At 30.6% G+C, this 17,464-nt stretch overlaps 2 protein-coding genes across 2 annotated transcripts; one reads left to right on the top strand and one right to left on the bottom strand.

Annotated features, from left to right (window-relative positions):
• The first annotated feature begins 5,210 nt into the window (after nt 1-5,210).
• LOC126691506 (alpha carbonic anhydrase 4-like) lies at nt 5,211-11,186 on the top strand. Its single transcript, XM_050386539.1, has 7 exons — nt 5,211-5,316; nt 6,531-6,748; nt 7,128-7,234; nt 7,351-7,456; nt 9,897-10,055; nt 10,162-10,215; nt 11,100-11,186. Exons 1-7 carry the CDS (start codon nt 5,211-5,213, stop codon nt 11,184-11,186), a joined length of 837 nt encoding a protein of 278 aa, XP_050242496.1.
• Nucleotides 11,187-15,756: 4,570 nt separating this feature from the next.
• LOC126691507 (uncharacterized) lies at nt 15,757-16,962 on the bottom strand. The gene is made up of 3 exons (XM_050386541.1): nt 16,216-16,962; nt 15,951-16,161; nt 15,757-15,854 (listed from the first exon to the last, which is right to left on the bottom strand). Exons 1-3 carry the CDS (start codon nt 16,960-16,962, stop codon nt 15,757-15,759), a joined length of 1,056 nt encoding a protein of 351 aa, XP_050242498.1.
• Between the last annotated feature and the right edge of the window lie 502 nt (nt 16,963-17,464).

Consider the following 17,464-nt stretch of genomic DNA (forward strand, 5'->3'; position numbering starts at 1 on the left):
GTTTCCATAATTTGAATATAGAAGTAATACTTGCTGAACCACATAATTGCATTGTCTCCAAATAGGAGATTTTTACACACACCAACTAGAATGCCTTCCCTGTGTGTCTTGGAACAAAGATGTTGTTACATGTTCAGCAGGTAAGTGAAATAAAAATATGAAAATTGACATTTTTTAAGTTTCAAAGTAAATGTTACACCATTTGAAATAAGAAATTAGGAGCAGTTTACCATGCGGTTCATGCAAACATTGTTATCATACATTCCTCATAAGGATGTTTTTATTATAACTATTTGGATTCTTGTCATGTCGAACACAGAAGTGAATAATTAACACCAGTATTCTGAAAATTAAAGGGTATTTCTTTCCCCCAAGAAAGAAAGCGAGTGATAGTAGAAACCTTAAGCGATGAGTAAATGATGAGAGATTAAAAGGGATAACTAATTGGAAAAGGGAACTCTTATAGGGAAGATTAATTCTTACAATGGAAGGAGAGAACCAAAGTGAAAAAGGAAAACAACCACAAAATGTTGGTTGTTATACAGCTAAATGAAAATATAAACGCAAAACAAGGACGTGCAGTGCCCTTCAAAATTTTGCTGCAGAGTTTTGGTCAGCATGACAGTATGACACTAAAGGATATACTTGCATTGATCGAATTTGGTGTTCCATTCTCCTTTTCTTTTTCTTTTTTTTTCTCGATAATACAATGAGGGAGAGTGGGATTTGAACCATGTTTCCCTTAATAAAAAGAGCATGCTATGTTACCGAGCTAAAAGAGTCTTGTGATTGTGTTCTGTCCCAGTCTTACGCTGCAGCTCATATCACTTCCTGTTAGTAACTGTTAATTACACTTGTTAGGTTCTGTGACTTTAGGAACTAAATGTATTAGAACTTCAATTTGTAATGTGTTGGCAAACCATGATCAAAACTTAGAGTCTAGATTTAGACAACTCAAAGTGTGTTTATTTGTAAAGTTGGAATTGAGTGAATTCCAGAATCTATTAGCTAAATCTGCAAGGCTCAATCAATCAAAACTCATGTAGATTAATTTTCTGCAGATTTTTCCAACTTAGCCCAAGCCCGATTTGATGTGTAGGGTTTTATATTTTACTTTAAGTATAAAAGGAAAAACCCTAACTATGTTTTAAAAGTCTTTGATGTGCTGTGTGTTGAATCTCTTGTGAGGTCTAGAGGTGTTTACCTTCATACACACTTAGGGTTATCAAGATCAAGATTCATGTCAAGAACTTGGTGATCGCTTCAGTTGCTACATAAAGAACTCAAAGAAGATCTGAAACCTTTTAGTGGAGTCTCAAAGTCACAAGTGGGAGTACTTGTGGTTGCAGTGGATCAAGGAAAGAAGTAGTCCGTGGACTCGGGGCAATAGGATGTTAGTAGTCTAAGTTCTATTGTAAAAATTTCAATTCTTTCATAGTGGATCTGTTTTATCTTGAGGACAGTTAGGTTAAATCTTCCCCAGGTTTTTTACCGGTTTGGTTTTTCTGAGTTATCATATCGTGTGTTATTTATATTTCCGCATTACATTCGTGATATGATTTGATTGTGTTAACCTAAATCTGAATAATTTATCTAAGTAATCATTTGACTAAATAACTAAATTAAACAACTTGTGTTTTAAAGGGTCTAAAAATGTACAACACTTAAGTGAGGTAATAACTTAAACAGTTCAACAACAAAAGGGCATTCATATGGGATTAAAACAAAAAACTGCTCCTTTATTGACGTTTGAAACTAGCAAAAAAAAAAAAAAAAAAGTTCAACCTGTGACCAAAAACATCTTGTTATCAAAAGATTGTTGGCAGAGCACCTCCTTTTCCTTCTTCTTTTTTTTTTTTTTTTTTTTTTTTTTTTTTTAGTAAATACTAAATAGCACATTGTCTAGTAGCCCCATAACTTGAATGGGAAAAGCAAAAGGATTGAGAAGCTTGTCAGCAAAACAGTATCCACGTTCTTTCTTCACCAAGCTTTTACCCAATAATCAACAAAGCAGAAAAGAACCTGGTTGTAAGCTGCATTTGACCTGAAGAATACGACTCATGTGCTTCTTGTTGGAGACCAAAATGCACTCACATATAGTAGAAATACGTGGAAAGCTAAGGATGTGTTAACCAAACAAATGGAGGATCGATGAAGTCTCAACTAAACTAAAAAATTATATCACTTATTTTTCCCTTTAAGAAAAATCATTTATGTAACTTTTTTTAAATGAGAATTCATCTTTTTATTCTCTTTTCAACCTACCTGTAAATAGAATTAATATTAAAACTATTTTAGATCGAAGGACAATGATAATTATAATACAAAGATGTCATATTTAAAATATTATAGGGATACAAAACCTTAAAAAGAGTTACACAACTCAGAAAAACACATATACGACCATACTCAAAAGTGCTTCTGGCAACTCAATTGTGATGATAACATGCCAACAGACCACTGGTGATCAGACAGGACAGCAAATCCCAGACTCAAAAGTGCCTCTCACAACTCAGTCGAATCAATTCTGCCACTCCTGTCCCTATCAAATCTCTCAAAATATCCGGAGGCATTTGCAATAGAGTAGTAGACAATTAGAAAAACAAATTTGAATTTGAAGAGAAAAAAAAAAAGTGTTTTTAATATCAATTATAAATTTTTTTTTTTTGAGAGAGTTAATATCAATTATAATTTGAAACCTCTTACTTACCCGCCAATACTGTAGACTGTAAAATAATGCAGTGAACTCCTTAGGTCCTACATGACAATCACAAATGAAACAAGTCAATAAACCTTTGTAGGAGGAAAACAAATAGATTCAAAGTAAAGCACAAATTTGAGTAGTTTATTCATTCCAAAACCAAAATAATCAAATACCAGCAACAAATTAATGTTTCTATTATTAATTATGGAAAGAGGAGTTATTCATATGCAAAGTCAAAAAATTCAATTCAAAATTTTACTATCATGTAAGTACTAATTGTTAGGGTAAATTGTTCAACAACTCTTGATATCTCAAGGTTTTTTATTTTTTAACAACAAAGTGGGGGATGGGGATTCAAATCCAAGTCAAGTTAATTTCGAAAGAATATAAATAATAACGCTCTTGACTTCTAGATAACTCAAGTTAATTAATTATTAAGTACAAGAAAAAAAAAAAAGTCATGATGAGTTGGGTTTAATTAAGTCACTCTAGATTTCCTTAGATAAGAAAATGTCAGGTATAATTTTTATGTTTTTATTTTTATTTTTTATGTAGTTCAATAATTGAGGAATGTAGATTAAAACCTTGAATGTCTCTGTTGGAAATCGTGGAAGTTGTCAACTAGTTGAGTTACAAGGCTCTTGATACATCAGATATAACTTGGGTCATTTCATTACATCAAAATAGACTTTTTTCAATAAGGAAATTTATTAAAAAGGTAAAATTTTAAATACATTTATACACTATATTAGGTGTTAAAGGGGAAAAAGAAAACTTCCCTGTTACCGAAAATAATGGCAAAAAAAGAGTTCCCTAAGACAATAAAACACCGAAGAGTCAAAGCCTAGTGTTTTATGTTCAGCATTTTCACTATTCACAAATTTATAACACTTGTTTAGTAATGAAAATGAATCATGACACTTTTTATGGCACCTGTTTACTGATTATTAATTACCGTTTTATTTCAAGCAAAATTATCTTTATCTCTTTACATGAGCAATGATAAGTTGATAACTTAGAACTTTTGTTAAAATCAAATGTTATACTTTGTATCTCCCATAAAACTTATTGGTGGAAGACCAGGTAAATCTTTTTATCTTAAAATTGTCCATAAACAACTTAGTAGAAACTCAAATCCTAATCACAAAGTTACCTTAACAAATCAAATTTAAATATATAATTTGTGTGAATTTCAATTTTATAATATTGGTTAGAACAAGTCTATAGGTTGTAGATTTTTGTTTCCAAATAAAAGAAAAACATATTGAAGTTTTCTTCCAATGAAGAATCTTCTCTAATCCATTATATGATTGTATGCAAAAGCAACCACATGTATATAATTATATGACTCGTTAAATCATTTAAACAAGTATATGCGAATATTCAATTAAAAATTAACATGTTAAATCATTTTAATAGGTCCCATAATTATTAACTAAGTAATATGATTAAAATTTCACATAAATACTCATTTGAGTTGACAATTAATGAATTTGAGAAATAGAAAAGTTTTCCTCTATCCCATTTTCCTCTCATGGTCCAACTCATTTTCCTCCAACACATAAAACCATTCAAATGTATTATTAAAACAAGTCCTATAACTCATTAAAAATTTCATGTGAATAAAAGTACACGACTATGGTTTTATTAATCACCATGTAGTTGTTACAAAATGAAAAATGTGATAAGGGTTAGATCTCGTCTTAGCATAACAAAACGGAGATCCTTGAATCAACAAGGAAAACCTGAAATCTACCTGTAAAAACTAAAAAGAGCAAACCTCTCTCTTGAAAACAATTATAGATATTTTGAACTATCATAATTTCGTTTTACATATTGCAAGCTTATTTATGGGCTCCAAAAGACTTATTTTTCCTCTCAAAATATTCTGATTCTAACTGATACTCCTATATTCTACTAGGACTTTGATTTGACTAAAAATCCTTAAAAACACCTAAAATGTAGTACTTTGATTTGAATAAAATTCCTTAAAACACCTAAAATAGAACTTTGATTTGACTAAAAATCATGTAAAATGCCTAAAATCAAGGAAATACAATCCTAAATACAAAAATTCTGAAAATTCAAAAATGAATAAACTATGTAAATTATCCCCCCCCCCCCCCCCCCCATATTATGTACTTTGGATTGGGAAAATTTTCCTACAAACCAATTTGAAGTTAAAATTTTTTTAAGAAATTTTATTTCATCCAAAAAGTTTTATCAATTTAGAAAATAATAATAAAAAGAACAAGAAAAAATCCAAGTCTCCAACAAGAAAGTTGTTTATCCCGTTAAACCCTCATAACCATTCCATGCATGGGAAAGAGTGAGCATCCTAAAAGGGTACTTAGCTTAGTTGGGTTCCCAAAATAGAAAGCAATGCACTCCTAATTCAACTCCAACACCATAAAGAGCAACAGACACAGAGACAGCATAGGCAATGCAGAAGTTTTAAACACAAACACCAACAAAGGCCAAGTAAAAAAGAAAAAAAACAAAAACCATGACCTCCTTCCACACCAACCCCAGTATCATCTTTCTCTTACTCATTTCTCTCATTCTCTCATCCCACCTCTACAATGTCTCTGCAGATGATGACTCTGAAGTGGGTATGTTATCTCTTTCTCTTCTCTTTGTCATGTAGGTTTTCTTTTTTTAAGTTATGTAGGAATGCAAACATAATGTTGTCTCACTTCATCTTCAAGGACTCTAATAACGATTTTGCTGGTCTTTTTTTATATTATTATTATTATCATTTGAGATTTGAAGGAATTGTTTCTTACTTTCTTTCCATCTCCTGCAAGGACTCATGAAAAAGACAACAAAAACAAAATCCAACTCCTTTTTTTGGGTTAATGTTTTAGAATAAGTAGGTATTAGCTTCTTTCTTACTTGTTGCATCAGGATCCAAGGCCAAGAGAAAAAAACAAGGAAACAATCCTTCTTTTTTAATATATATATATATATATATATATTTTTTAATGTTTGAGAAAATAAGATGCTCTCTCTCTATTCATTTACTTCACTGGGGACCTAGGATTTCAAGCTAGGGCGCCAAAGCGTAAGAAAAAAAAATCCAAATAGGTATATATCTATATAGTACTAACAAAATATCAACCAAGATAAATACACAAAATCATTTTTTTCTTAATATATTAAGATGTAATCATCTACCAACAAAGACAAAATAATATTGTTTATTAAGAGCATCATGTTTTGCAAAAAAAATATATATATTTTTGTAAACCAAAACTTACTTTTGCTATTTTAATATAGCATTTGAAATGTCTCGTACAGTTGTGTTTTTGGTATTTGATGTTTTAAATACTAAAAATTTATCATTTAGATAGTACTCTAATATTCGGCTAACTAGGATTTTTTATTTTTTATTTTTTATTTTAAAGTTTTGTTTTTGTTAGGTTTTTGAGTTTGATAGTTGCTAGTTGGATTAGGCTAATTAAAAGGAACGGAGTCAAAGTTTTTGGACGACGGAAGTGAAACTTTAGAAATATAAAAACATATAACCAATAAAAAAATTTCCCTTTTTTTTTCTTTGGGGCAGGGGGGGCCAGGCCCCATGTCCATCTTCGCAAATGGACTAGTTATCGCTTATCAACCATCCTATTTATGATATGACAAAACAACAATTGGTGCTACTTTTAGAAATAAATTTTTTGATTTTTTATCTTAAAAAATATATTGAAGATAAAATGGGAAGTTTTAACGCACTTCTAACCAATTGAGCCGGAGTGTAAGATCATAAAATATCAGATCATGATTACTTTGAATCATTGTATTTAAATAATCTTTTCATGCCTTGCAGAGGATGAATCTCCATTTGCTTACCTTGAAGACACTGGTAAAGGTCCAACGAAATGGGGCAAAATAGATCCACTTTGGAAAGCTTGTGGTAATGGAAAATTGCAATCTCCTATTGATCTTCTGAACAGAAGGGTGCAAGTTATTCGTAACTACAACAATTTGAAAAGGAATTACAAACCAGCTCAGGCTTTTGTGAAGAACAGAGGACATGACATTATGGTGAGCTGTCAGCTGCCACTGAGACTATATACTTTGTTATTCTTCTTCATAATTATGATTTTTATTATGTACCAATTCAGTTTATGTTTGCAAGCTTAATCTAATGAATGCTTAAGTTGCATACCCACCAGCTTGGACCATTCAATGATCAACTTATTTTGTTTATAGAAACACGCATCACATGCATGGACAAATTATATGATCCTTCTAAGCTTCAACTCCTTCAAGATGTAATGGAAAATTTTGTTGCACTCGTGCATTTACACACTACCAAAATATAATTGAAAACACAAACATTGCCCAAGATGTAAAACACACACATACCAAATGAGTTGAAATATATTGACCATGTTATTATCTATAATGGATGTTTCATCAGGTGATCTGGAAGGGGGATGCCGGATATATTGACATAAATGGGACTCGTTACAATCTGTTACAGGGTCATTGGCATTCACCATCTGAGCACACATTCAATGGAACAAGGTTTTTGTTTGCCTTCTTTTTTTCATTTGATGCATCTACGGGCAAATTGATTTTTGTACAACCCACTCCAAACATTGCTTTTATTTCTGTACAAAAATCTAATCTTCTGCTTTCAGGTATGACTTGGAGCTCCATATAGTTCATACAAACCCCATTACTAACAAGATAGCTGCTATTGGAATTGTTTACAAATATGGCCACCCTGATCCCTTGCTTACAGAGGTATTTAGATGGTTTTATTTTCATCTGCTTCTACAGATGCATAAATGCATATGCATATATTTATGTACTATTGAAATAAATGCATCACATTGTTTATTAAAACTATAGTTATGAGACGGATGTTATTGCAACTGTGACAAATTTGGCACCCTAGCCCCTTCCTTTCAATGGAATTTAGATGATTCTCTCTCTCATGCATATATACATAAGACATTCATAATATGATGCACATAAGTATAATTTATATAAATGCATGCTTTTATATATTATATGCATGTATACTACCATGCACATACTTAAAAAAGTACATGTATCCATGATCTTCTTAATTTGTCAATACAGTAATGAACATAGATCTCAATGTTGAAAGGGACCTAACATCACAAACAATGCCAAGAATTTCAATTTGAAAAATTCATTTGTGTTTTATAATAGCTGCGTGACACATTTATTTCAAATGAGATTTACACTACACAAGAATTATGTTCAAAGAGATCTATAATCTATTACATTAAAACAGACGAAAAGATAATTGTATGCCTGCTATCTGCAGTTTGTTTATATATGTGAACAATCATAATGAGAACCCTTTAGTTTATGCTGGACGAGAAAGGCTAGTCTAGCAATTGTGTTGTCTAAACCAAAACACCCTTGTCATGAGTGACAATGTTAGGCCTCGAGTATATTTTACAAATGTACAACTATTACAAATATCTCCTTTTTGGAGCACCTTGAAGCCACAGATGTGGAGTTCTTCAATCTAACCTTCCATAGGTTTCTACGAATACTATCCTTATAGTTGTCCTTACCAAATAATTTCATTATGACACCCATTAAAGAGTATTCATTCAAGAGCTAAGGTTTTAAGTTCCCCAGAAGTCATTACATACCCTTCATTTTATCTCTTTGGCAATGAAATATAGAAAACTAGTCGGAAACCCGTGCAACGCAGGGGACTTACCTATTTATAATAAACTAAAATAATTTTATAAAATTTTAAATTGATTATGAAACTATACTATTGCGTGAATTGCTCCTATCTTTTTGAGTTACAATTTGATGAATAAGCCAAATTTAGATATTGAAAAAAAACAACTAAAAAGTTCTGATGTTAAAACGTTCGAAAGGGGAAAAAATTAGAAAATTTACTGGCACTGCTTAGAAATTATTGAAACAAAACAAAATATATATGACTACCAAATAAAAAAATATAAGAGAAAGATAGGTTACCTTCAAGAGAATAATCCATAATTATAATAGTTGAAATTTGCTAAACTGTTTCAAATATTGCAAAAAATTGAACCCAAAAATTTAGATGGTCAAACTTTTAAAAGACAATAAAATTAAAAATCAAAACATTCAGAATCTACAAATTATAAAAACAAAACAAACAAACAAAAAGTCATTATTGCGAGACAATTTCAGTAAGAATGGAAAGCTTTTCTAAATTTTTTTTATCCAATTCTTCCTAATTGATGAAAAATTTGGTTCAAACATTGTCGAACACTTTGAAGGTGCAAATAATATAGGCTTCTAACATAATCTTTAATTAATAAACAAAGAAGCGTGACACCATAAGAGAAAACATAAGATAACATATAGTGCATATACCTTACTCCATAATTGTGAGAAAATATCCACACAAAAGGAATTGAAAACTTGTACATACGTCTCCATAAGGTAAAGCTTAAGGTTATATAATCTAAAATAATATAGAATATAGCATCTTTGAACCACACAAAAAGTTAGCAAACTTACTACAATACTTGTAGTTATACTATATTTTGTAAAGTACTACTCCATACAAAACAAAAGTAAAAAAAAAAAACTAATTCACAAAAAAGAGAAAAAGCAATAGCAAGCGTACCAAAGAAATTGAAGTTTAGGATTTTCTCTCTTAGTGGAGAACACAGAGGAGATTGCTTTAGGATTTTCAAAGATTTTGTCTCTTATATATATATATATATATATATATAAGAGAAAGCAATAGCAAGCGTACCAAAGAAATTGAAGTTTAGGGTTTTCTCTCTTAGTGGAGACGGACAAAGGAGATTGTTTTAGGGTTTTCAAAGATTTTGTCTATTATATATATATATATATATATATATATATAAAAGAGACTCCTATTAGGACTGTCTCACTATTTAGTTTTAAAAATTAAAATTTTTTTAAATTAAAATGATGATGTGGAAAATTGTGGGAGTTTCAAAGGTTTCGGTTTTATATATATATATAGATGAAAGCATCCATAAGGAGCCATTTAAAGGTTATTTAAAATGGTTTGGAATGCAAAAGTAATAGCATACTTTTGACACATGCATTAGAAGAGTATTGTTCTTCATGAATGAATCAAAATCTTCGATTGACATGTGATTATTTCTTCCCATGAATTTTCTTGATTATTGACTTTCTTTATGCCCCCTCCCTTTTTTTTCCAAAGCTGTTCCACCACATAAAGTCAGCTGGGGAAGAAGAGAAACCTTTGGGGATCATTGACCCAGGATTGATTCAGTTTGGGAGCAGAAAGTATTACAGATACATTGGTTCTCTTACAGTTCCTCCCTGCACTGAGGGTGTCACTTGGACAATACTCAAGAAGGTCCTTCACTAAGCACACAATTTTCTCGACCAATAAATGCAATATTGGTTCTGTTACCTTTTTCTTACTCCATATTTGCACTTTCCAACATGCCTCTCTTTTATAGGTGAGGACAGTTTCAAGGGAGCAAGTGAGAGAATTAAGGGAAGCTGTTCATGATGTAAGTGTTTCTGAACTGGGATGACATCATTTTGATTAAGTACTCCGCAGAAATTAAGGATGTGCAGGACTAACCCTAAGGAATGATGATATAATCATAAGCTTTTGTTATTTAACAAAAAAACTGATTATGATATGACTAACGAGTTCCAAATCTGACCTAGCATTTTGTCAATTTTTTTGACAAATAGTATATTTACTAATTGACAAGTTATTATGGTAACCTTGCCTCTCTCTCTCTCTCTCTCTCTACACCATCTCTAAATCAAAAATATCTCTCAGATGCAAGATAGTTCTCATTATACAATATCCTAATTGATTTAATCAACATGTCTTTTTAGTCGTTGGAATCTCTGAAGTGGATGGTAGTCCTATACAGTTATACATCCTATATATCAAAGAAGGCATTTCAAAGTTGGAGTGGTTGCTATCACCTGCTTTTTGGAAGAAGTCATAAGGGTTGTTCTGAGATTTAAAAGATAATTACAAAGAGAAAAAATAATAATTACTTTGCTTTTGAGTTAAAAACTAAAAATAGAAGTGGGAAGCCAATCCATAATGTGTGTTTTTGTTCAATAATATGTATTAAGGTAGGTAGGTATGAATCTTCTGTAACATTTACTGCTGGTCTTGGGAAAGCTACTGATGGCACATCATTCGAGATACTTAATGCAAGAACCAGTGAATACATCAGTCATAAAGTAAGGGAAACAATATAAAAACTAGCAAATGAAGAAGGAAATGTAACAGAAACAATTTTCCTCTAAAGTGCCTGTTCACTTTAAGCTTATGTGTTTGCTTTTGTCTTCAGCAAGAAGCAAATTCATTTTCAAAGACATTGGTATCATGGTATGAATTTGATTGTTGGTTTGTACTTTTTTTCAGGGATTTGAGTCAAATGCAAGGCCAACTCAGAATTCAAAAATACCAGTTCAGTTTTACATACCAAAAGAAAGTGAAGCTTCTTCTTAGGTTTCCATAATTTGAATATAGGAGTAATACTTGCTGAACCACATAACTGCATCGTCTCCAAATAAGAGACTTTTACACACACCAACTAGAATACCTTTCCTGTGTCTCTTGAAACAAAGATGTTCTTACATGTTCAGCTGGTAAATGAAATAAAAATATGAAAATTGACATTACTGTTAAGTTTCAAAGTTAATGTTAACACTTATTTCTCCAAAAAAAAAAAAAAAAAAAAGGTTAATGTTACACCATTTGAATTAAGAAATTAAGAGCAGTTTACCATGTGATTCATGCATACATTGTTAAGCAATGAGTGAATGATGAAAATTAAACAGGATAGCTAATTGGAAAAGGGAACTTTTAGAGAAGGTTAATTCTTACAATGGAAGGAGAACCAAAGTGAAAAAGAAAAATAACCGCAAAATGTTTGTCAGAGTTGTTATACAGTAAATGAAAAAATAAACGCAGAATACGGACGTCTAAAATTTGTTGCAGAGTTTTGGTTAGCATGACACTACAATATGCAAAAGGATCGATCGAGTTTGGTATTCCACTCTTTTTCTTTTTTATTCAATAATACAATGGGGTAGAGGGAGTTGAACCATGTTTTCCTTAATAAAATAGAGAATGCTATGTTTCCGAGCTATAAGACTCTTGGTGATTGTGTCCAACCCTTACATTGCAGCTCATATAACTTCCTGTTTGCAACTGCTAATTACACTTACTAGTTGCATACCCGTGCATTACGCGTGATAGTTTTTTTAGGATGGTCTTATTAAATATTTTATTAATACTATAATTTTAGTTTTTAACCATTGGTTTTTCATTAGTTTTTAAGTTAATAAAAACCTTAAATATACACTTTTTTACCTTTATACACACATATATATAGTGAATCTTTACACATACCTTTAAGAAAACTTTATATATTCGACTTTTTTGGATGCATAAAATTATAGACTACTTCTCCATAATGATAGTGACTAATTAATTCTATATATATATATATATATAAATATATTTTGTGATCTCATTTGTAACGCTCCTTACTATTATTATATATTTACTAACTAATGATTTACATAACAAAGACGATAAATGAGAGGTAGCATTGTTCATTAAATTTTCAAAAGTAATAGTGTATGAAAATTATATATATATATATATATATATAGATATATATATTAAATAAATAAGGTTAAATGAATGCCAAAAAATGGATTTTTAAATTTTCTAACTTTATTTCTTATGTAATTTCTACTACTATCAGAGAACATCTCTTTTTTAGTTATGATTAATATGGTTTCCATAGTTAGAGTTTGATTAGTTTAATTAAATTTAAATTTAGTACTATGATTGTAATTTAATTGTTGATTGTTGATTTAATTTTTTAAGTGAAATTAACGGTTTATGTTACTACACTGTAAAGTTTTTAATGTTCTTTACACGGTAATCTCTATTTTATTTTTTACTTCTCCTTACAACCTCTTTATTTTCCAATCAACGATTACTAATTGATGTTTGGTTTTTTTTCTATACCATCTCTCTCTCTCTCTCTCCATTGGCAACCTATCATTTTCCAAAATTTGATGATGATTCTATGACATTAAATATGCATTATTAGTTTTTTTTTTTTAATTCAGTGTTTCTAACTTGATTTGTTTTGTATTTCATTCTTCCTTTGAAGCATTGGGTGTGAGAATGAGTGTTTCCCTAGCATTACTCCACTTAATGTGGACAATTTTATTTATTTAATTTAGGCAAAATATTATATTTAATAATTTTTAAAATAAAAAGGAGTGGAAATATAAATAATTTAATGATATATATGGGGGATGTTGCTGAATTTAAATGTTAACTAAATTATACGAGAAAAAAATAAAAATAAAATACATAACAATAAACACTAACTTATCCAAATAATTCTATGTAATTTAATAATAGTACATTCTATACTATTTTTAATTATTTATAATGCAATATGATAATATTTAACAATCAAAGTCATAAAAAAATAAAAAATAAAACACAAAACTAAATCCCATCAACCAAAATAGAGTTCTAAAGAATACAAAACTTTATCAAGCTAAAATAGAGATGCAAGAAAAATAAAAATAAAAATCCACCAAAAAATTGAGGGAGAAAGAGTGGGAAATAAGCACTTTTTTGTGAGAGAAAATTATGTAAAGAATGGAAAAGTGAATGACAAATTTATACTAAGAGGATAATAATAAAAAGAAACAAAATAAAGGAAGATAAAAGGAAAGATGAAGAGTGATATCAATGTAGAATGTTTGGGGAGATGAAAAGGTAAAGAGAAGGAGAAAGGTTGGAAAAAGTGTAAATGTTAAAAAAAAATGAGTACAATTTGATGAGCACAATTTTCTTTTATTTTAATTTAAGTAAAATATTACAATTTTTTTAGAGAGAGAAAATATAAATAATTTAATGATAAGGAGGATGTGGTTGAATTTCAATATTGAGTAAAATAGAAGAAAAGAAAAAAATAAGAAAAATTAAAAGATATAACAATAAACACTAAATTATCTAAATTATGCTATGTAATGGAATACTATTTTATTTTTATCTACTATCTTTTATTTTTTATAATGTAATCAGATAAAATTTAACAATCAAAGAGCAAAATAATAATAATAATAACTTAAAACACAAAACTAAATCGTATCAACCTAAATTAGAGTTCTTAAAAACACAAAAATTTATCAACCTAAAGTGGAGATGCAATAAAAAATAAAAATCCACCAAAATATTGAGAGAGAGAGAGAGAGAGAGAGAGAACCTTTTTGTGAGAAAAAAATATGCAAAGAATGGAAAAGAGTGACAAATTTATAGTAAGAGGGAAGGAATAAGAAGAGACAAATAAAAGAAGATGAAGGGAAAGATGAATAGCAATATTAAAGTAGAGGGTAGTAGGGAGATGAAAATGTAAGGAAAGAAGAAAGGTTGAAAAAAATGTAAATATTTAAAAAATAAGTGAATGTAAAAAAAATTATAGGAAAATTGGAAATAAAAAAGAAATATATATAAATGTTAAAACCGACAAAAATGAATATGTAAAGTCAATAATCTATTTATATATATATTTTTTGGTAAAAAAAAAAAAGAATAAATAATAATTATGTGGCGAATGACATGACGGTGAGGTGGCACAACAGGAGTTCAGCAATAATAAATGTCACGCTTCAGATTTTAGTAATACACAAAAAAGTGAGGCAATAACATAAACTGTTTGACAACAAAAGGGCATTCATATGGGATTAAGAACAAAAGAGAATGCAGTTTATTGACGTTTGGATCATCAATTTTACCATTAGCAGTTCCAAAAAATTCAAGTGGTAAATTTTTTTTTTTTTTTTGACCTTGAAACTAACAAAAAAAAAAAAAAAAAAAAGAGTTCAACCTGTGACCAAAAACATCTTGTTATCAAAAGACTGTTGGCAGAACACCTCTTTTTTCTTTTCTTTTCCTTCTATTAGAAGCTCAAAGTACTAAGCTTGCTGAATCAAGAAGCAGTAACAACTTGTAACTCTCATTTTCACTTGCGTTGGTCGCAAGAACACTACACTGGAGGCTGCCAGCTCATACAGCGGCATGACAAGTGATATCTTCACACTATTCCATCTCAAACTTATTGTACCAAGGCAGCCAGCAGTATTACTTACCGGATACCGCTCGTCGAAACTACTCTTGATAAACACAAATACACCGAATTGACTGACAAACAAGAAACTCACAGCTAAAAACATGCTTAAGGTGGTTCAATTTGCATAGAGGTACAAGAAAGTCTCTCATTTATTATCATCCTCCCATATGGACCCAAGCCAAGACTTGGCTACACCTCTTCGAATTTTCCCTCCAAGCACGTTTCTTGCCCTACTTCGACTAAGCATAGTTGCACTCAGTGGCAGTTCCAGGAATTTTTCTCATGGTATTCCTTAAGAAACATAAATTACACAATCTAATAAAAAGAGAAATTCATATATTGACAACAACAATAATCAAAAAACACACAAATACATAAAGTTTACAACTGCCTTCTACAAGTTTTCATATTTTGAAATCGTTGCATGATAATCTCATTATCAATACTACGAGCTACATCTCATTCAATATACACAATTTAATTTGTTTGTCTTTTATAATGTATTGGTTAATTAAATTATTAATTATTGTTGTTTAATTGCTTCATTATTTTATTTTTTACTAACTACTAGCAATCTAGCACACACCCCATGTGCAGGGACGGAACTAGGATTTGAACCTTGGGCGGGGGGGGGGGGGGGCAAAGCTTAAAACAATTTTTTTTTTTTTTTTATGAAAATAAAAACTAACACCTATTTCATATTCAACAAAATACTACATATAAAATAAGTGTTTCTTAAACATTTGATATTATAAAAAATGTCGACAAAGTATAACACACAAATAAGTGTTTTTTAAACATTTCAACACATTTATCAAAATGGAACTCGACGCTCTTTTTAGTCTCGAAAGTCGTCTATGATTGATTCTGTACTAAATTTTGCAACAATCTCCTTCTCAATGTACAAAATCATAGAGTCATTAGAAAATCATCTTCCATCTTGTTACGAAGCCTATTCTTGATAATATTCATGGCTGAAAATGCTCGCTCTGTAGTTGCAATAGAAACTGGAAGAGTAAGCACAAGTGTAATCAATCTATTAATATATGGGTAAAATAATGATTTTCGGGTTTTTACCAACCATTGGCACAACTCAGAAATACTTGATAGCTTCTTGAAGTCTGGATGCCGAACTACATTGTGCTCATAATGATCAACTTCTACCTTTAAATGTATCATTTCTTGATTTGTGAAGTCTTTCGGATAAAACTTGCTTACTAACAACAAAATGTCTATACTTCTAAAGGACTCACGTGCCTCTTTAGGATCAAGAGCTGAACCAAGATCAAGCAATTCCACCGCATGCTTACTAAACTAATGATTTAATTCTTGTAATATAGAATCTATTGCAGCATAAAAAATATCTACCCGATAATGATGCTCAATTGTGAAGTCATCTTGTTGATAACGAGCTAGACCTCCTCTCTCAACATAACGAGCATTCATATCTGGGACATCTATATCACGTGCCTCACAAAATGATTTCACAGTGGTAAGTAAATTATCCCACTCTTCATCTCTGAATTTTTGAATAAGTGCTTCAGTGGATGAAACAAAATTCATCGCATTTAAAATGTCTCGAGACTGACACTGCAAAGCTTGACAAAGTGCATCAATGATCTTCATAATTTCTTTCATGAGATGCAAAATGAACACAAATTCAAAAGAAATCATAGCATGATAACATAAGTATGCTGCTTCTCGTTGGGAAGTAGTATTTCCTTCCTTGATGATCTTAAGTAAAATTTCACATGTTGGACTAAATATATTTACCAAGCTAGAAATTGATCTCAAGTGAGAACCCCAACGAATATCTCCAGCCCATTGTAATGTGCTAATCTGAGTAAGTCCTCTTCCAGTTTCAAGCTCACCAATTTCAACAAAATATGCAATTTGATCAGCATAAGCTTTTTTCAGTTGCTCAGTACGCTTGCATGAAGCACCAACAACATTGACAATAGATGATAATCTATTAAAAAAACTTTGAACAAGAATAACTTCTTTTGATGCTGCCACTAATGCTAATTGCAAGCGATGTGCAAAACAATGAATGTAGTAAGCATATGGACAATCATTTGAAACCAAAGCTTTTAATCCATTCCACTCACCTCGCATATTGCTTGCACCGTCATATCCTTGCCCTCGAATATCTTGAATATCCAGACTATGATGTGACAAGATAGAATATATTTCATCTTTTAAGGTTAATGCCGTAGTATCGGGGACATGAACTACCCTAAAAAAACGTTCTCAAACAAAACCATCTTTGTCTACAAATCTTATAACAATAGCCATTGCTCCTTCATTGACTCATCACAAGCTTCATCAACAATTAGGCAAAACTTTGCATCACCAATTTCTTCACGAATTGCCTTCTTCACCTTGTTTGAAAATACATGTAAGATTTCTTTTTGGATTTTTGGTGATTTGTAAGAGGCATTTTTGGGAGCTTTCTCTATCGCTTCTACAACATATTCATTATATGATACCACCAAATCCAATATTTCAAGAAAATTCCCACAATTAATTGAATCAAAACTTTCATCTCATCCTCTAAAAGCAAGTCCTTGAAATGTAAGCACTTTGACAACATCAATTGAGGCCTTTAACCGCAATC

The sequence above is a fragment of the Quercus robur genome, chromosome 7 (assembly GCF_932294415.1).
Source record: "Quercus robur chromosome 7, dhQueRobu3.1, whole genome shotgun sequence".
NCBI classification, from domain to species: domain Eukaryota; kingdom Viridiplantae; phylum Streptophyta; class Magnoliopsida; order Fagales; family Fagaceae; genus Quercus; species Quercus robur.